At 42.1% G+C, this 20,839-nt stretch overlaps 1 protein-coding gene across 1 annotated transcript in view; it reads left to right on the top strand.

Annotated features, from left to right (window-relative positions):
* The first annotated feature begins 6,173 nt into the window (after positions 1-6,173).
* Fyb1 (FYN binding protein 1) overlaps positions 6,174-20,839 on the top strand; it is a 128,650-nt gene continuing 113,984 nt past the window's right edge. The window contains exon 1 of the mRNA XM_005356591.3: positions 6,174-6,214. Coding sequence (XP_005356648.2) covers positions 6,212-6,214 — 3 coding nt within the window. The 5' untranslated portion in view covers positions 6,174-6,211. The remainder of the gene's footprint in view (positions 6,215-20,839) is intronic.

Consider the following 20,839-nt stretch of genomic DNA (forward strand, 5'->3'; position numbering starts at 1 on the left):
AGTATTTGTAACTCCAGGTATGAGAGTTCCAATGCCCTTTTCTGGCCTCTGTGGGCACTGACCACATATAGTACATGGATATGCATGCAGGCAAAACACTTATGTGTAGAATAATAAATGCTTAAAAAGAATGTACTGGTGGTATCAAGAGGCAAGCACGGCTGCCTTCTAAAATGTGCCATATAGTTAAATACAGAAGCAATTCCCATTCTGACCACAGGGAAGATTGTCAGAAAGTTACAGCCTGTATGGAAAAGCCAATAGCAGGTTGAATGATTCCATATGTAGAGAGGCTTCCTGCTTAGCGGATCCAGCCCACAAATGGAGAATTGGGGTGGCTCTAAGCTACAAAGAGTGAGGATATGACAGAAGATGGAGGGAAGCTTATCGAAAAAAGAAAAAAATAAGATTGTTCTAAAATGTGCTATTTTAAACAAATTTGTGAAAACATTCTAAAAGGAAACAAGATATGAGCTCTGGTAACTAAAAGGAGACAAGATATGCCCTCTGGTAACATTTACACTATTTTGAAATGAAGTTGTTTCTATCTTCAAATACTGAGATAAGACTAAAAGTTTGCCCCTTATTTTGTCTCTGTCTGTAAAATTACAAGGCACGGCTGCTTATTTGCCTACTCCTCTTAATGATCCTTTCTGCTGGACAAGAAACTTCAGAAGGAAGGAGCCTAGGAAGGAAGAAGAAGCAGGAGGAGGAGAGGGAAAGAACGGTGGACAAACAAGGACAATGCAAAGATCCCCTCTGTGTGGGGCTTTTCCTCTCTTCTGCCCGCTATCCAAGTTGGCAAAGGCAGAATCCAAGCCCTTGAAGTTGTATATGCCAAAAGACACAAAACTACGATTAAGAGATTACGTCTAGATGTGTTTCTCAGAAGAAAAAGCATGAACTAAAGAAGTAGGAAATGAGCCGGGCAGTAGTGGTGCACACTTTTAATCCCAGCACTCGGAGGCAGGTGGATTTTTGTGAGTTTAAGGCCAGCCTGGTCTACAGAGCAAGTTTCAGAACAGGCTCCAAATCTAGGGAGAAACCCATCCCAAAATAAATAAATAAACAAACAAACAAACAAATAAAAATTAAAAGAGGAAGGAAGAAATGGAGGACACAGCCAGCAGACTCAGAGAGATTCAAGTCCCCAAATACCTAAGAAAGGATAAGTCATGAATTAGAAACAAAAGAGCAAAACCACAGAATGCAGGAATTGCACACAAAGTGTGTCCTTTGTCTGCTCGTTGTCCACATTAGTTGGCTTGATGAAAGCCTCCTTAGGATCCGAGTTCCTTTTCCATAGTCCTGCCACCGCTTAGTAAATAGTCATCCAGGTTTGCCTGGGAAGAGTAGCTGTTCCTTGCCCTTCTAGAGTTTAAAGATAACTTTCACTTCTTTTTGAAACATATTAAGAACTCTCCTTTGACCAAAGGGTAAATACATTTGAAAGTCAGTGAACGTAATTAACATTCCTTCTTCCAGATACTTGATGTTCTTAATCATTTTTTAGACTTTTATTTTAATTTTATGCATTTGAGTGTTTTGCCTGTGTATATGTCTGTATATCATGCATGTTTGTGACCAGAAAAGGGCACTGGGTCCCCTGGAACTGGGGTTACCGATGGTTGTAAACTAGCTGGGCATCAAACCCGGGGTACTCTCCAAGAGCAACAATTGCCCTTAACTGCTGTGCCACCTCTCCAGCCCCTTAACAGCGTTGCTTTTATTATTTTTGATTATAAATATGCATGTGTACATGTTGGTATGCACACAGAAATCTAAGTGCCTGTGGAGGTCAAAGGCTCCAGATTCCCCCGGAGGCCTAGTTATAGGTGATAACTATATGTCTAGGTGAGCCACCCTACATAGGTGCTGGAAACCAAGTCAAGTCCTCTGAAAGAGCAATAGTCGCTCCTAACTGCTCTGCCATTTCTCCAGTCCCCAGCTCCTTGATGTTATGAAACACAACCTGCTTTCCTAAAAAATAGGAAGAAAGAGAAAGAAAAAGACCCATGCTTTGAAAACAAAAAGTAAAAGGAGGCCCGATTAAGAAGTGCCCACTCTTCCCCACTTGCCTTCCTTAACTACACCGGCTGTCTTTCTCTCTTCCTGACTGTTCCCTATCTGGCCGAGCAGAAGCCTTAGTTTCCTTGAACTCCTGCAACTCTACTTCCTGAGTCAGAGCTGTCCTTAACGGGCACAGTGTAAATGTGCTTATAAAATGGTGGTTTTAACTGGTCTTGCCAGTGGGTTGGGTGTGGGAAACTGGGTCACTAGCCACGTCTGATTTGGATGCGTCCTCAAGTGCCATGTCCCAGCATGAACTTCTGTTTCAGCCAAGCAACGCCCATGGTGGGCTTTGTGGGATGGCATACGCGTGCAGTATCAGCATACAAAGCCATATCTGTTTTAATCAGATTCAAAAAAAGAACACAGGAGTCCCAAATAGGTCTTTAAAAAAAAAAAACAAACCTAATTTATAATGTAGGGGTCGGGGGTAGAGGGCAGTGTGAAAAATAATTTTCACTGAGGAGGTACAATTTATCCTAACCCATGTGACACCATTGAAGCATAAAGACAAACACACTGAAAAGCATCATCTCTTGTGTATTCAAAAAACTCCAGAGAAAGTGAGGGGGGGGGGGGAGGGGGAAGTGCCTGAGGAAATTCCCAGGAGGAGGTGACATCACCATCCCTGTGTTCTCCTCTCTTGTATCTCCTATCCAGGCATGTTAGTGTCATGTACATGGAATAGCTGTCTGTTAAAATCCTCCTGGTTATAAAGAAGAAATGGTATCAGAAATCATGTCTCCCCGACCTTCTATGCAATGTTCACCATGCTCCTTTGACGACATAATTGATAAAGCATTAGCAGTGTTTAAAAACATGATCCCTAGTGGAACTTAAATTCAGTCCTTGCTCTCTCCTTCATCTACTGCAAACTGACTTTATCTTTTACGTGCGCTTGGTTCCTTTCACACATCCGTGTCTCTGGACTTCACCATTTCCATAAAGTCACCATGGTGACCACGGGACATGCATGCTCCTTTCTCCTTTGCCTGAGCAGAAAAAAAAAATATTTCCTGCAATGCAAATGGGAAGAGAGAGCACGGACCACACTGTTTGAAGAACTATCAGCACTCTGCATTCCCGGGGCGACTCCTTCCTGCCAGGAGCAGGTATCGGTTCAGAGCTCAGGCTGAGAAAATGCAGCTTGCTTTACCTTTTGAAGATGACCCAAGGCCTTGATGCCTGTCTCTGGTGTATTTCCTGTCTCCTCGCGTTAATCAGGACCTGGTGGACTTAGCTGAGTTCACAGGAAATATGATCGTTTTATTTTCCCTCACTGCAAGGTGGAATGTTTCGCATAACCTCTATAGTTCCAAAACTAAAAATAAGAACCGGTTGGGTGTTTAGAGTTAGGAAACACAACCCCTTCGCCTTCCCTGTCTCAGCCGAAGGGGCTTCCTTAAAACTTTTTTTTTTTTTTTTTTTTTGGTTTTTCGAGACAGGGTTTCTCTGTGGCTTTGGAGCCTGTCCTGGAACTAGCTCTTGTAGACCAGGCTGGTCTCGAACTCACAGAGATCCGCCTATGTATACAATATTCTGTCTGTGTATGCCTATAGGCCAGGAGAGGGCACCAGACCTTATTACAGATGGTTTTTGAGCCACCATGTGGTTGCTGGGAATTGAACTCAGGACCTTTGGAAGAGCAGGCAATGCTGTTAACCACTGAGCCATCTCTCCAGCCCTGAAAACTTTAGCAGTAACAAAAATTTACCTCACCCTGTGTTTAGAGACAAGCACAAGTTCAAATGGAATTCAGATAACTGTGATGATTCTGCAAGTTTCCGTACCCAGAGGCTGGTCTAACTGGCTACACTTTTAACAAACGACTGCTCAATATATCATGTCATTTTTATTCAGTTTTGGATATAAAGACTACGGCGATACTAAGAATAAGACATCCTGTAGCATGTAACGAAATGCCTTCAAACCCTTGGGACTCACCTGGGAGGTTTAAACAAATCCTGATGTTTAGGCTTCAACCCAAGAGAGCCTGGTTGAGAGGCTGAAAGGGTTTGCACATTGGCAGGTTTTAAAAGTTCCCCCAGGTGAGTCTGGTGTGCAGCCTCGCTAAAGGCCATTGTTTCAACCCTAACCAGTACCTGTACTACGATAGTCTCCGTTCCAGCAGAGCACTTCTGGACAGTTCCACCCCAATGCCCTCGTGTCCAAATGTGTCATAGCTAAAAGCTTGCTGCTTTGCCCTGAGTGTCCTCCTGTATTCATGGGTTGTTTATAGGATGTCAAAAGCCAGGCACTTTCTAGTTGCTGCCCACCACCCTAGATTAGAACCACACCTTAAACTCCACTCCTCTTCATAATGCCTAAAAATGTCAGGGCAATCACCAGACTGCTCTGTAGCCTGGCCCTCGTTTCCCAGCCATATCTTGCTCTTTTTCTCCAGCAATAATGCTATCTACATTTATTTATTTTTATTTATTTCTCTTTTTTTTCGAGGGCATTTTCTAGACAGAATTTCTCTGTATAGCCCTGGCTGCCCTGGAACTCAATCTGTAGACTAGGCTGGCCTAGAACTCACAGAGATCCGCCTGCCTCTGCCTCCTGAGTGCTGGGAATTAAAGGTGTGCACCCCCACCATTCGGTCCCTTTATTCATTTTTTTGGCTATATACATTTTTAATCACAAACTGTTTCTTAGAAATACTTTCATATTAAGAAAGAAATATCAGAACTGGGAGTGATGGTGCATGCCTTGAATCCTAGCACTCAAAAGGCAGAGTCAGGCAGATCTTTATGAGCTCAAGGCCAGCCTGGTCTACAAGAGAATTCCAGGAAGTCAGGTCTGTTACACAGAGATACCCTGTTTCGATAAATCATAAGGGAAAGGGGAAAGAAAAAGGAAGAAATAACAGAGAATATATTTGTTGTTTAAGGTTTATTCTGTATGGATACGGTAGTGACTAAAGATAGCTCAGTGTCCTGTACAGAAACTTAGTGACCTTGGGCTTAATAATCAAACACCCTAGAACCTATCAGAAGAGCTAGAAGCCTGGGGCCCAGAGCTCAGGATTCAGCTGCCTTTCTTTGGCTGTGGAACAGAAAATTACCCATGCCCTTGAACTCACTTTGATGGCAAACTCCGCACTCAAAATAAATGAGCTAAATCATGCATCAGGATGTTCTTGGAGTGGCTGATTGGGAATGATGAGATCTGAGAAAAAGATAAAATCCCCTGAACTATAGCTAGTTCAGAATGTATCTATTTAGCAATGTGGGTGTCAAAAGCAGCCGGCACTAACAAGCAGTGCTCCACGATTAAGAAACCCATCTCTTAGCTTAACATTTACTGCGCTTTCTGAGTGACATGAATGACATTCTGGGATAAGCTTCATGAATGGTGCTGCTGCTTAAATTTCACAGCAGGGGCTCTAATGTATTTGAAGTTGTTGAGTGAATGCTCAGGTTCTTTTCATCCTTTTTTAATTTTATACTTATTTTTTTTTTTTACTGAACTGGTATGCATTCAAAGTTGAAAAACTGAAAAACAGCATAGAACAAAACAAGAAATACTTGTTATACCTCCAGTCAAGTCAATAAACTCTTATCATTTTATTGTGATCTTTCATAAATAGATGGGTAGATGGATAGATAGATGGATAAATAGACGTGGACAAACAATAGATTGATAGATATAGATGGATGGATGATTGATAGACATAAGATATTAGATAGACAGACATAGATAGATAGATAGATAGATAGATAGATGATAGATAGATAGATAGATAGATAGATAGATAGATGAAGATAGGTAATGAATAGTTACGTTCACATTCATCCCAAAATAGAGGCTGTTAAGTATAAACAGGTTAATAACCCTGAGAATTCAGAATCCAGACCCTTTTTAAATTTGGTATTAATCTTTCAGCCTCAAAGTTTCCCCTACCCCTTTCTCTCGGGTTGTTAACTATAACAAAGAGAAACCTGGCCAGTCATACAATATCCCTGGGCTGAGATAAAATGCAAATCGAGCCTTCCATATCAACGTGTGAAGGCTGGTTAGACCACACTGCTCAGAAAAGGAAGTATGCTCTTCACAGCTAACTTGCACACTCATTGCCGGCGTCACAGCCTTTGCAGGGTCGCAGAGTGCCAAGGCGTAGCAGCTCTTCCCGGCAATCATGGTAAGTCACCGATCTTCTGGCTGTCTGGTCTCCTGGCAAGCATGCCAGTCTTCTGTGCTGGGGAAGACGGGGCTTATGGTCAGGTTCTCACTGCCTGTAGACTTGTCCCTTGCCCACTCTTGTCCTTGTGTGGAGGAAGCTGCTGTGTCTGTGATGCCCTTTGAGATCGAGGCTTTGGGAGTTCCCTTTTCTGAGGCTAGCTGTCAGAAGGGAGGAAGGTATCTGACTCAGAACCAAGAGTTGAATTCTTTGTCTTTGACACCGAAGAAAACGGTTGAACGGGGCAGTAACATAGCCACGGCTCCCCCGTGAGTGCTTTGGATCTCAGACCAAGATCCCAGTGACATGCCTCGGGCAGCCTTGCTGTTGAGGGGTGCCACTTGGCAACGACATAGGGGATGTTGGAAAAGGAATTGCTGTGTTTGAAAACGCATTTTATTATTTTAATTAAGCAAAGAAAGCAAAGCTTGAGTCGTCCAAACCTTTGGGACAGGCTGTGTTCCCAAAGTTAATCGGCAATCATTATTGGAGCGCATTAAAACAGTGAGTGGGTTCCCAGGTGTGTCGCAAACCCTAGCTTAATTTATAGCGCAGCTAAGCTAAAACACTGGCATTCTGCTCCACCAATTTCCTATTATTTATCTAAAACAATTTAACTTTCTCCAAACGGTGTGGGAGTGTACTCCCTGACTCAGGAAGAGAGAGCCATTTTTCTTTCATGTCAAGACCATCTCTGTGCACCACCAGACACCCAACAAAGACTGGGGATATGCCATCCCTTGTCCCGATACAGACACAGTTGCTGGACTACAGTTGGTGGACTACATTTGTTGTCATGGGGAAAGCGAAGGGTTTGAGGCAGGATGAAGAGAGGGTAGAGGTCAGTGCAGTCGGGGCGAGAGTGAGCAGAAAGGGAGATGGGGCGAGAGCTGCAGAGTCAGAGGGGAGGGGTGTGCACAGCACTGAGGAAATGGAGGTGCACAGCCCTCCCAGAAGCTGTGGTCTGAGGTGTCACCCACCTTGCAGTCTCTTCATGCTGACTCTATTGGGTCCAGGATTCTTCAAAAAAGGGCCTGACTTTGTTATTGATGCCATCTTCCAAACTAAAGGGGAGCATTGTGGTTTACAGCTGCAGGTGGGTTTCTAGAGAGAAACGGTGTGATGATTTCAGAAAAGAAAAGAAACTGAACTGACTAGCTATTTCTCCAGAAATGCTATTTTCTTACTGTAAAAGTAAAACACATTAGTTGAAGAGCTTCTTAGAAACATAGATCTATATAAATGAAACAATAAAGAATTCTATAATCCTAAGGGACAATCTATACATTTGTGCATATTCTCCTAGGATTTCATCAGTTTAAATACATATTTTATAAGTATAATTTCCTGTGCTATTGTAATGTGTAAAGTCATTTCTCACTGCATTTTAATTTAAAATAGCTTGGCTAATATCTAAGTTATAATGTCATTTTTAGTGACAGGACATTTCAAACAATTATGTGGTATCTGTAATTTATCTAAATCATTTTCATATGATTGGAGATTTCTGGTATGTTTTCCTCTTATTTCTATTTCTCTCTCTCTCTCTCTCTCTCTCTCTCTCTCTCTCAGTACAAGTGGACATTTCAGTTATTTGTTTCATTCCTCCTTGTCCTTACTGTGATATAGAAAAGCTCATCATAAGCATTAATGATTTTTCATTGACTAAACTATCAGAAAATGACCAAGTGGGGAACACACACACACACACACACACACACACACACACAGTTATTTAAGACTTCCAATACCAGTTCTTTTCTTATGAATACATTTAAAGTTTGCCTCTTGACAGTGACAGACATATAAGTAACCCCCCTGCAATACTGTAAATGCATGCCTACCTTTGTGTGTGTGTGTGCGTGCGTGTGTGTGTGTGTGTGTGTGTGTATGTATGTCTTTGCAGATTATCAAAATTATACTTTGGCCAGAATTATCTTTGGCATACTACAACAACATTATAATGGGCAGACCCCGAGAGATTGCATAGTGTAATAACAAACATCTGCACTTATGCTCCTTATCCGTTAACTTTCCTTTCCACTCCTGTGCTTTTTTGTCCGTCTCCTAAACTCCAGGTTTGTCTCTCCATCTAGTGGCTCCAGTGCCGGTAGGGATTTTCCTCTTGGACTGATGGGAATAGAAAAGCATAATTAAAAAGTGGCCACCACAGCCCAGACACATACCAGACATGGGGGGGAAGTTGATCTCCTTTCATCCAACCCCCAACACACTTTCTTAAGCAGATATAGACACATCTCAGGAGCCCAAGAAGAAAGTGATATTAGCAGCTAACACGGGTGAGCCAGAGATACATTATGAAATCCTGTAATAACTCCTAGGGATATTGACTGCCTGTATTAGATGTATCCTTTGTCACTCTGCTACGGAACAACCTAAGGGAAGCAGAGCTTATTCTGGGCCATCGTGTAATGGAATGTGGTTCACTATAGTGGAGAAGGCACGGCAGTAGGAACAGCTCTTGTCCCTGGCAATGGGAGTGTGAGGTTGTGGCTCAGCAGATCAGCAGATCAGGAAACAAAAACACTCTGGCTGGAATTGGGGTTAGTGTGTATGCCATAAGACTTACCCCCCACACACACACACACCAGTAACCCACTTCCTCCAGCAAGGCCCTACCTCCTAAAGGCACCACAACTGCCCAGAACCACTCCACCAGTGAGAACCACATGTTCAAGTCTATAAGCTCTGGGAGGCATTTTCATTCTACACAATAACACATAGTACCTAAGCCCTCATGCCTTTTACAGCTCAGTGACTAAGTCTCAGAGACAGAGTAGATAACATGTTCACAGGCACACAGTCATTAAATATTGGAATTGGGTTATGATCACAAATCCGTCAGTTCTCAGAGCCTGGGGTATTCTCCATTATGAAACATTCTAGAAAGAGCAGTTCCATGAGAAAGAAAGGACTGTCTCATGGAGTTGAGGGGAGTTCTTCACAGAGATGGTCCTGCTTATCAGAACAAGGAATCAGTGACCCTGCCTACTTCTGTCATGACTACCATGAATTTCCCTGTTTTCAGAGGGCTAACTCCAGGGAACTATGTCAGGTGTCCCTGGGATGGGAGACGGAAAGGGTGGGCTCCTGACTTTCTCTATCTTTGCCCCAGAATTCAGAGGCAGAGATGAACTGCTTAGGCACCTCTAATCCTCATCCGTGTCCTTCCCCAAGCTCTTCTGCTGTGTTACTCCGGTAACTGCAGCCTCCTTCAGGCAGGAACATCCAGGCGGGACACCATCCCTATGTGGGACCACTTAATGACCCAAGTGGTTACTGGGAAATCTGCCTTTTCTTGTGCTCGCCCAACAATGTATTGGTAAGGAAGCTGCAGATATTTGTAGAAATGAAGCCCAAAAGCACTTGTGGCAGTGCGTGAAGGAGTACCATATGGCTTAGCTCTACAGACTCACAGCGCTGAGCTCACGTCTCACCTAGCAAGGGGCACTAGGATCCAGGTTCAGCCTCCTCATTTCTTTTTTTTTTGTTGTTGTTGTTTTTTGTTTTTGTTTTTCGAGACAGGGTTTCTCTGTGGCTTTGGAGCCTGTCCTGGAACTAGCTCTTGTAGACCAGGCTGGTCTCGAACTCACAGAGATTCACCTGCCTCTGCCTCCCGAGTGCTGGGATTAAAGGCGTGCGCCACCACCGCCCGGCTGCCTCCTCATTTCTTTATCAAGAACTTGACCCAAACCCTCTCCAGGAGCTCGGCAAAGCTACAGAGCTGGTCTAAGAGTTTTCTGATGTTGTCCCTCATAGTATGATTCTGGACTTTTAAAGGGAAAAGACAAAAGCAATAGATTCAACCTCTCAAATATCTGGCCTTAGACACAGCCGATAGTTTTGCAGTTCTAAATAAAAATATTAGGATGATACATTATCAAATAGTTTGGGCTATGCCCAATTTATAAAATTTACTAGAAAAAAAAAACAGATTCTAATAATTCACAAAGTTTTTCAAATGTTCATGATGTGCAGAGAGATATTTTATGCATAGATTTGGGATATAAAGTAAAGGCTGTGTTTGGGGCCCTTGGCTTGTTTTATTTCTTGCCTTTAGCCTTCTGTCTACACGTGAGCTTTAACAAAGGAAATCTGCTTCAGATGTGTTAGCGCTCATCCATCCCCCAAAGGCTTGCTGAGCCCTGTCTCCACATCTGGGCTCTGCTCCTCAGCAAACAATGTGTGAACAACGCAGATGGGGGTCTTGTCTTCCCAAAGCCTCGACTCACTGCCTTAGTTATCAGACTTCAGTTCTTCTCAGAATCCTCAGGAAGGCCCAGAGTGGGGCCTGAGACTTCGCATTTCTGACTAACTCCCTCTTCTGCTCGAGAGGCTGCTAGACCACACTCACAGAGAGAGCCATTGCTCTTGGGAGGCAGGCAATCCCAAGTGTAACAAATGAGCAATGTTTTGCGTTCTGATGTCTAAAGGAGATAATCAAGACCATGAGTTAGAGAACAGAGGGCAGGTGGTCTCTTTAGGCTGCTGCCTGGTCTCTAGGGGGCTGAGGGCTAAGACAGAGCTGGTTCTCCACTCTAACTGCATCCTGGATCCCTCGCAGCAGCTTTGAAAGCTCAAGGGTCCACCCCAAAATGTAACATGGAAACCTGGGTGTGGGGCCTGGAGATAAGAACTTGGCATGGGGGAGGGATTAAGGATTTCCAGTTGAAGAAACAAGAGATTAAAAGCATGCAAGCAAGGTTGAGCTCGGGTCTCAAAGGCCTGATGGAGAAGGGAGAGTGGCAAGCTGTAATTAAGGAGTAGGCCATAGTCATGTGATCAGTGGGCCTTGAAGGTTGTCTAGTCTATTTTGACTACTCTAACTAAATACCTCAGCTGCGTGGTTATACAGAAATCTGTACGCATGGTTCTGGAAGGTTGTAGAGTCCAAGATCAGGGGATCACACACGTAGGCTCTGGTGAGAGCCACCGTCCAGATGGTAGACTGCTGGCTTGCTCTGGTGCGCGCCGGTGTTGGCAGGGACAAACAGGTTCCTTTAGCCTCTTGCATGGCAGTCCTATACCTGAGGGACCCCTCAGGCACGAACGCCTCCCAAAGGCCCTACCCCTTAATACCCATGCTATTAGCGCTTTGGTTCTAGGCGTTCCTAATGCTCGGACCCATCAATACAGTCCCCCGTGTTGTGGTGACCTCCCCAACCATAAAATCACTACGTTGCTACATCATAATTGAAATTTTGCTACTGTTATGAATCGTCATATAAATATCTGATATGCAGGAGAGCTGATATGCAAGCCCCACAGGTTGAGAACCAATGCTTTAGTGCCTGCAGACGAATTTCTGCAGGACACAATCATTCAGGCCGTGGGAATTGAGTTTATTGCAGGGCAGCACAGAGTCACTGAAGACTGCTGAGCCAAAGGGTACGTGCTAGACGGCTGACTCACATTTCTAGGGGGGCTCCTTCGGAAGCGGTGGGCATGCATCAGCTTTATGGGAATCCTCGGCTTAAGTCTTAAATACTACCAGTTTTACCTCATAGTTCTCGACACGATGCCCCTCCCAGATTGGAATATCACCAAGTTAGGGAGTAAATATACAGGTTGTGATGTGGAAAGGCTCCTAGGGCAATCCAGTAGGTTAACTTGAGGGACAGCAATCGAGGCCCAGGGGAAAGATGGCGTTCCAAGGAATCAGAACCGAAAGGTTGCCGTGAGGGCTGTTCTCCAAACTCCTTACAAGCCTAGTATGTGAAAAATTAAAACTTTCCGTGCAACCCCCCAAGTTTTAAGCCACAGATAGGCATTTCAATTTCCAAGTGATGTCTTTCACTCATTTATTTTGCCAGTGCCTGTGGAATGAGACAAGGGCCGCTTCTCAGATCTTAGGTTGAGACACTGTATTTGTTCTGAAGTGATAGGTGTGGTCTTCTAGTTCTTGCTTTGGTAACTTCGATATCACTTCCCCAGTTGGTCCTGTGCCTTCTCTCTGACCTTTCGTTCCTGAGCCCTTCTATTAAATATGACAGCGCGCAATACAGTAGTCCACGTCTGTAATCCCAGTAATGGGGAGGTAGGAGCAGCCTGGATGAGCATGCCCAAGGCCACCTGGGGCCACAAGGGAAGACTCTATCTCAAACATAAACAGATAAATACAAATTAAATGCATACTTAATCTAAGAATATGACTTCCCATTATTGCCTCCTATGCTTAATTTAAAGTAGCACTATGACACTTGCTTAATAAATTGAAAAGAAATAATTAAATTCTGCTTTTAGTCCCTTTTCGGTTCTGTATCTTTCCTTCCCTGCTTTGAAAGCACCATCTAGCCTTCGTAGTCATGGTTTTATACTTTTGCTTCATCTGTGAGTGTTTATGAAGTAGCATCTACTAGCTATTTGGCATATATAATATGAATACAATAACGCTTAGTTTTTAGATAGCCTCTAAGGATTGGTTTTTCTTTTATTGTGCACTGCTATGTTCTCAATATGTATTCACCACCTCTCGGCGGTGGCTCCGCCCACTGCAATGCTGCTGTACAGTCCAGCTACAATCCATTTCTCTAGTCTCAAGAAGTGTTTCCTTTCTTGTCACTATTTCCAGCCTCGCCAGTGTGAGGGTATACTTTCTTCTCTGTTTCTACAGATAATCTCTTTGCATTAGTTTTTAGAGATTACCCATCTATTTTTAGGCCCTAATCTCGTGTCAACTACGTGCTTTGCAAAGTTTATTCTCTCAGAATAAAACTGACTTCCTTCCTACTTTCATTTTGGTAACTCTTTTCATATAGACGTTTGAAAATCTTTTACATTATGCATATTTGCCTATGTGTACCTGGCGGGAAAGGGTATGCACGTGCCACAGCAGGCCTGTGGAGCTTGGAGGGCAAACTCGTGGGAGTTGGTTTCCTCCCTTTAGTATGTGGGTCCCAGAGATCAAACTCAGATAGTCAGTCTTGGCAACAAGTGCTTTTACTCAGTGAACCATCTCACTGGCCAGACATTTAAAATGTTAGTCTATGTTGTCAAATTTTAGAGTAAGAACTTCATTATTGTCTGGTTTTGTGTGATTTTAAAGAAGTTATTATCCCTAAGTAATAAAGCCATTTTCTTAGTTTTTCCTTGAATATTTTTAAAATATTTGATATGGACATTTAAACATTTTCTGTTTGTTTGTTTGCTTGTTTCATTTTGTTTTTTGAGAGGGGGTTTCTTTGTGTAACAATTCTGACTGTCCTAGAACTCAATTTGCAGACCAGGCTGTCCATAGTCTCACTATGATCTGCCTGCCTCTGGCTCCCAAGTGCTGGAAACAAAGACGTGTGCCACCACCACTCGGCCAGACATTTAAATCTTTAAGTGTCAGGATTTTTTTTTACATTTGTGATATGATCTGAGCATCTAATATGTTCCCGTATAGGTAACTAGGTGATTATGTGTGTGGGTATATGTATGTGTGTATCTATATGTGTGTGTACATTATACATACACACACACACACACACACACACACACACATATACATGCATATTGGACTGGCCACATCCTTACAAAACCCTTCTTGCCCCTGCCTTTGCCTCATGAGTGCTGAGATCAAAGGTAAATGCCAACACATACCTGCTGCATCATTGATTTCACTCTTGTTTGCCGTGAGACCCTAATTAGTCTTATTAAATAAAAGCCCAGAGTCAGATATTAGGGTGAAAATGAAAGATCAGAGAAGCAAAATAGCAGCCACTAGGCTTCTTACCTCTGTGAAATCTCAGACCGAATGAGGGCTCCTGTCTCTATGAGTCCTCAGACTGAATTGGAGAGATCCTGTCTCCACCTCCTGATGCTGGGATTAAAGGTGTGAGCCTCCTCCAATGCCTGGCTCTGTTTCTATTTTAGACTGGCTCAGTCTCAGTAGCCCTGGTAGCTTTGAACTCCACATCTTCCTGCTTCCTCCTCCCAAGTACTGGGATTAAAGGTGTGTGCCTCCACTGCCTGGCCTCCATGGTTAACTAGTGGCTAGCTATGCTGATCTCCAAGCAAGCTTTACTTGTCAGAACACAAACAAAATATACAACACATGTCACCTTTACCCACCTCTTCCCAGTACCACCTGTTTCATGCAAAAGCCCATTTCCCACACAGCCTGACTCCTTCTCTAGGCTCCTGACTCTATGCAATTCATAAAACCTTATGTTTATCATAGTCTTTTATATCACAGGCTTCCGTTCTAGGCTCCTGCATCTTCTTACACAAATACTTATCATTTTGGACTGGTGTCTCACAATTACCGTCTTAGTCACTGTTCTACTGCTGTGAGGAGACACCATAACTAACAGCTTCAGAGGGCTAGTTCATTATCTTTACAGCAGGAAGCCTTGCAGCACACAGGCAAGCAGGCACGGCCCCTGAGCAGAGAGCTGTATATCCTCACCACAGGCAGCAGGGAGAAGGGGGGGGCATTGAGCTTGGGTGGGCTTTTGAAACCTCGAAGCCCACTCCCAACGACCCAGCTCCTCCAACAAGACCATGCCGCCTCTAAAAAGGCCAAACCTAATCCTTCCAAACAGGTCTTCAATGCAAAGAACCCTCAAAACAGACCTAAATTAAAGTGTCTGAGGCAGGGGGATTTTAAAGAGGTTAAAGAATGCTTCCCTGTCTCTTCCTATATATTGAGAGCTTTTGCTTTGTAAAAGGTCTTCTCACCTCCAAAATGTCATATGCACTTTCAAAATATAGACAAAAATGGGCTTTGCCTCACCAAAATTTTCGGGATTTTGTTATGTGTCTTAATCCCAGGCGTGAAATTCTAAAACCTGAGTTGAGACTCACTATTCTGTCCCTGGAGTTCAGCTGTAAAAACTGATAAGACAGCAATAAATCCAACCCTTATGTAAACCCTGGCAGAGACAAAGAGCAGGAGAGGTAACATAAACCTCTGCACCATATGATTTACGACAGACATTTCGACGAAAGAATTCCAGTGACATCCACTAAGAACACACTTGGGAGGCTTACTGCGCATGCGTACATTTTGATTTGTCAATGTGTGGAAGTGCGTCCATTGAACTTGTTGCGATGCTATTCACTACAACATGGGGATGGGGGGAGGGACAGCTGAGTTTATCACAAGAGGACATTCATACGAGAGAAACTAATTTTATTGCCTGTACCCCTAACCGCATGAGACAGCACTTGAGAGCAGGGCAGAGTTTCCCTGTGGCAGAGCATGGCCACCCCAGCACAGCAGGCCTGAAAGAGGCACATTGTTCAGATTAGTCACCTAGGAGGTGGAGAAGGTGACTCAGGGAGTTTCCAAAGAATGGTTGAGCCAAGAAATGACCGGAAAAGAGGGAACTACTAGAATTTCTGATTTCTAAGCAGAGTTCACCTGAAGCTACTGAGCATGACTACTGGCTCTCAGAGGCAGGAACTGACTAACCTGGGCAAGTACAGTCAAAGTGATAAGCAGAGCAAGGCAAGAGAGGAGGAGTGACGTCATTGTTAGCCTCACTGGTCCACCTTCCCACATGGTAAGTCCCTCTACCTTGTAATCCGCTCTCCCTGTATGTAGGCACCAGGCACATTCCTGGGACTGATACCAGACCCACCTTTTGATCAGAGAGAAATGGGTTTCTCTTTTCCTTGCACACAGGTAGTCAAACTGGACCTGGGAGGATGGTATCTTCTTAGGCAAAGACACTTAAAGAACTAGAACTAACACATCTCTGCATTTGCAATTACTTACTGGTTTCATTGTTAAGATCTCTGTTTGACTAAATGGCAATAAACTGTGTATTCATAGATATCTATAACGAAAGTTTCTCTTTGGCAATATACACTGTTTGCTATTCTAGAAAATGTTTAAGAGAACTTGGCCCACAGTGGAAAAACAGAGGGATGCTTGATCAAAGTTAGGGCTCCTGGGAACTAGAACTGGGCAGAGAAGCCTTGCCTCCATCTTCAGTTCTTAGCTGTCTCGTGCTGGGAAACTCCATTCCTCCTTGTTGCCCGCCCCAGCGCAGCCAGGCTGAGTCCATCTCCATCCGCAAACGTGAATAGGGATCCTACACAGTCCATTCTTTCTGTTCTATGATTAGTTCCTGAATACAGTGGACCCGATGACCCCCCAAGCGGTTTCTGTTTCAGGATTTACTATTCTTTAGTGAACACAATGTGTAATTCTGGAATATAGAAAGAATCAGGGTTAGGTCTGAGAACTTTTTCCCTTGAAAAGGTTGCTGGTTTGGGACAGGTTTGGAGTAGAAGTCATGTATAGAGTTGACAATCAGAGTAAATGTATACCAGCCTCCTGGGAGGTTCTGGGCTAGTATTCAGTGTATGTGTGTGAAAGGAATTTGGGGATGGCTTAAAAGTGGTATCAAATGGAATATTGACGTCTACAATTTACTCTGGGATGCCCCTATCTCCTCTAAGGAAAGATGGGTGATTAAATGGAAAAATGGGCTGAAATAAGAACCAGCCTATGGAATTGTGCAAGCTGGGTGGCAGATGTACAGGCATTCACCTTCAACTTCAATTAAAAAGCTCATGCATGTGATTTAAATGTTTTATACTAAAATGTTAGGAAAAATTGAAATGTCATAGACTCAGCAAAAGGAGCTATAAATTTAATAGTCTTCATATTCTTGTATATTCTTCATATTCTATACTCTCAACCAATGCATGTATATAGCTGCCATCGATACACCAAGAGAAAAAAAAAGCAATAAATCTTTCTCCCTCAAATGTTAAAAAAAAAACTTCATTATTTTTCCCTCCTGTGAAAGTGAAACACGCATTGGTGATGTGCTTTTCAGAAAACAAAAGTCTAAGTACCCAAAAACCTCTGTTAACATTTTGGTAAATGTCTTCCTAAGCACAACACTGGACGGAATACATGTCATTGCTACGATGCCTCCGGCACTGCATCGCTGCTCTTCCACTCCATCTGACGTTTCCCTTAGCAAATGGCAGCGACTTCACTGCTCCGTGAAAACTTTCACTGCTCTTTTACCTGCCCTAATGGCTCTTGACTGGCTACATCCTGCCGGCAGCCTTTCCCTTCCCCATCAGTGAAATTCTCATGAGAAGCCTTTAATATTTATTTGGTTATGTGATCTTGCATATGTTAGGATGACAGTATATATGTGTGTTGTTGGGCTCCTAATTTTACAAAAGCCTAATCCAATTAAGGGAAAACCGTGCTTCTATGTTAATAAGTAATGACAAGATTTAAAACAAAATCCTCCCACTCCAGATGGGAATGAAGATACTCGTGTCAATCACTTTGTGTGAAATGATGGGAAACACTAAGTCCCTGCTTATGGCACCACACTTATTTGATAAAACAGAAGCATCATCATCCTCAAACTGGTGCTGATGCGGTTTTGCTTAGGTTTATTCACTGATATGTCCCAAGTTCTGACGATGAGTGATAGGTACGGTGTTCAAAGAGCATGGAAGATTCTAGGTTCCCCTGATTGTGGGCATCTTATTTCACAAAATAAGTGAGATTTCACTATTTAAAAGGGGAAAAAACCACTCATGTTCAGAGTTGGAGAGGGACCTTGTGGATCTATCTAAAGGCATTTGTGTGAGTTCACTTTCTGGCACTAGACTGTTCTAATTCTATGGAAATATCGTATTTATTCTCACTCCACTACTTTATGAGAATGCCAGAAGACAGACTGACAGAGGAATAAAAAGTGTACATTTCCTTCACAATAGAAAAATTATTTCTTCTTCCTGTAAGCTTAGCATTGTCCTGAGATACAAAAGGTGCAAGTCTTTCCATGCTCTTTCAAAATTAGACATACAATAACAAACAGTAACTAACGAAGTGGTTGTCACCCGCTTCCTTTATGCTAGGCACTATTATATTGTGAAGATTTCAATGCATTGAATTCTCTTAGATTGTTCCTGAAGACACGGTCATTGATCTGGAAAGAGAGAGAGAAAGAAAAGGGACAGGGTGTTAAGTAATTAGGAACCAGAAATATCCAAGTCAAACTGTGCCGCCAAAAGTGTGGCTAATGTGCTTTACCCTGTTAGTTCTCTAAGTGGAAAAAGTGGAAAAAGCCACTGTGTGAAGTGAACACAAAGTGGACTCGCTGCTGCGTGTTTAGTCTTGCTGATGTCTCTGCCTGGGTCTCACTAGGTTGGTTAGTACAAGGTTATTAGTGAATTGTGATAAATTGATACTATGACCCCTTCTCTTTAGACATATAGTTTGAGAGGGTTTTTTTAATCGAAAGAAATTTATGATAATTGGTTCTACTTCTTTGACTGGTCTTCCATATTTTTGGATATATATTATCTAAAATACATCAAAAGTAACTTGAAAATATCCACTGCCATAGCTATTTCCCTTATATAACTCAGCCATTCAATCTTTGTCCATAACCATATTCATTATCATAGTTTCTTTTTGTTTTGTTTTGCTTTTCAGACAGGGCTTCTCTGCATAGCTTTGGCTGGCCTTAAATTTGCTCTGTAGACCAGGCTGGCATTGAACTCACAGAGATAAGTCTGCCTCTGCCTCCCGAATGCTGTGATTAAACGCATGTGCCTGTACATTATCATATTTTATAAATCTTGTCACCTTTCACATAAGAGTAATTCATATTTCTATGTTGATACACACTGTTTGAAACTTATTACTTATTTGCTTGTTTGTCTGCTTGCTTAGTTATTTATTTATTTATTGGGTTTCTAGAGATAAGGTTTCTCTGTGTAGCCCTGGTTTTCTTAGAACTCACTTTGTAGACCAGACTGGCTTTGAGCTCAGAGAGCTGCTTGTCTACCACACTCCTGTTCACAGTTCTTGTATTGATTGTAACATATTTTGTGATGATACAGTAGTTCTCTTAGAGAGTTGTGACTGCCAGAATTCTTCCAGTTGGAAAATCTAAAATACTCACATCCATAGCATTGATCATTCTTTCCCTCATCTTAGATCATTTCCTTGGGTTAAAATCCAAGAGGCAATCGAAGAGATTAAATTTTGTTAGTTTATGAATATATAGACTAACAAAATGAAATTTAAGGTTTCTGTAGGTTTACTTCTTACTGAATAAAATAAGGACTGCTTTAAATCAATTTCCCTTAATTATTATCGAGTTACTATTAAACATTCCACTCTGTTGGGTAATTTCTATATTTCCTTCCTCTGAATTTACAGTTAGGGGACTTATTTATTGCCACCTAAGTGATATTCTCTAAGTGATAAATTCTTTATTTTTTAATTCATTCAGACACAAATTGCAAATCTATCTCTTTTGGGATTAGAGTCATTTATTTTAGCTGGTCTTTTATGTTTTAATTTCTTTAAAAATCAATACATTTGTGTGTAAATACTGTAGATTTTAGTCTGTTGATTTTTCTTCTAATCACTACAATCTATTTAGTATTTGTTCTCAATTATGGAAAGAATTATTTGTGAAACTAAGACAGTACCCATTTATATTTTCTTACCCTAATTTTGTTATTGTAAGATTATCACATATGGATTTTTAAGTCACTTAATTTGACATCTGTATGATTATCATACCTTTTTATTAGTATAGTATATAATAATGAATTATAACAATGTATATATTGATTTTATGTAATGTAATATTACTAACTTCTAGGGATTTTCTCCACCACCATTTCTATTATTGTTCCACTTTTTGTGGTTTTACTTATTTATTGATATCTTTCTTCGGCGTTTTTCTAAGAAAACTTGATGGTCACGTTTTTAAGTTCTTACAAAGCTCTGTGGGTGAGTTTACCTCTATCATCTCGGGATCGCAAATGAGGAAGAGGCGTACAGTAACTAGCTTTTACTTTCAGCATTTCTCAGTACATTATCAGCGTCTTTTATTGCTTTGCCCTTTAGAGATCTTTCCGCCCACGCAAGAGGAGCTACGAGCTCTCCCAATGACTTCTCAGATCACAGTATGGTGTGGCCAGGAAGTTCAGAGGAGCCCCACCTGAGAGCAAAGTCACCCCAATAGAAAACTGTGTGGAAGTTGCAACTGCATCCCAGTTGCTCCTGGAGACCCAATGGGTCCCAGGATACAGGAGCTTCTTCCTTATTGTTCCTGGAATGTGGCTCATATGGATTAAACAAAACTGTACCAATGTCAGGTGTTCAACTTTCATGCTCCAAAGTAAGCGATTCCTTTAGGATCATATAACTTCCAGAGGAAGAAACACTTCCTATAAACCATGAACCTTGTTTTGTCCATTTTTTTCAAGATTTAAAAAAATTAGAAGCACATTGATCTACATTTGGTGAGATACATTCATCCAGAAAGCATGTGGAATATTTTTCTGCTATCAACCTTTTTAAAGGTGACTATAATTCATTTAAAATGTTTCCAAGAGGCATTAACTAATCCTTTGACCATTAAATGATAAAAACAGAACACTCAATCCCATGATTCTATATTAAATATGCTGCTAGCTATTTTTTATTAAGGTAGCTTCAGAATGAAATATTTATATGTAATTAGGAATTTGTATGGATATCTTTCTTAGTTAGGGTTTCTATTGCTGTGACAAGACATCATGACCATGGCGACTCAGAACAATGACAATGGGTTTTTGATCCTACTGCAC

This window comes from Microtus ochrogaster, chromosome 19, assembly GCF_000317375.1.
Source record: "Microtus ochrogaster isolate Prairie Vole_2 chromosome 19, MicOch1.0, whole genome shotgun sequence".
Taxonomy (NCBI): domain Eukaryota; kingdom Metazoa; phylum Chordata; class Mammalia; order Rodentia; family Cricetidae; genus Microtus; species Microtus ochrogaster.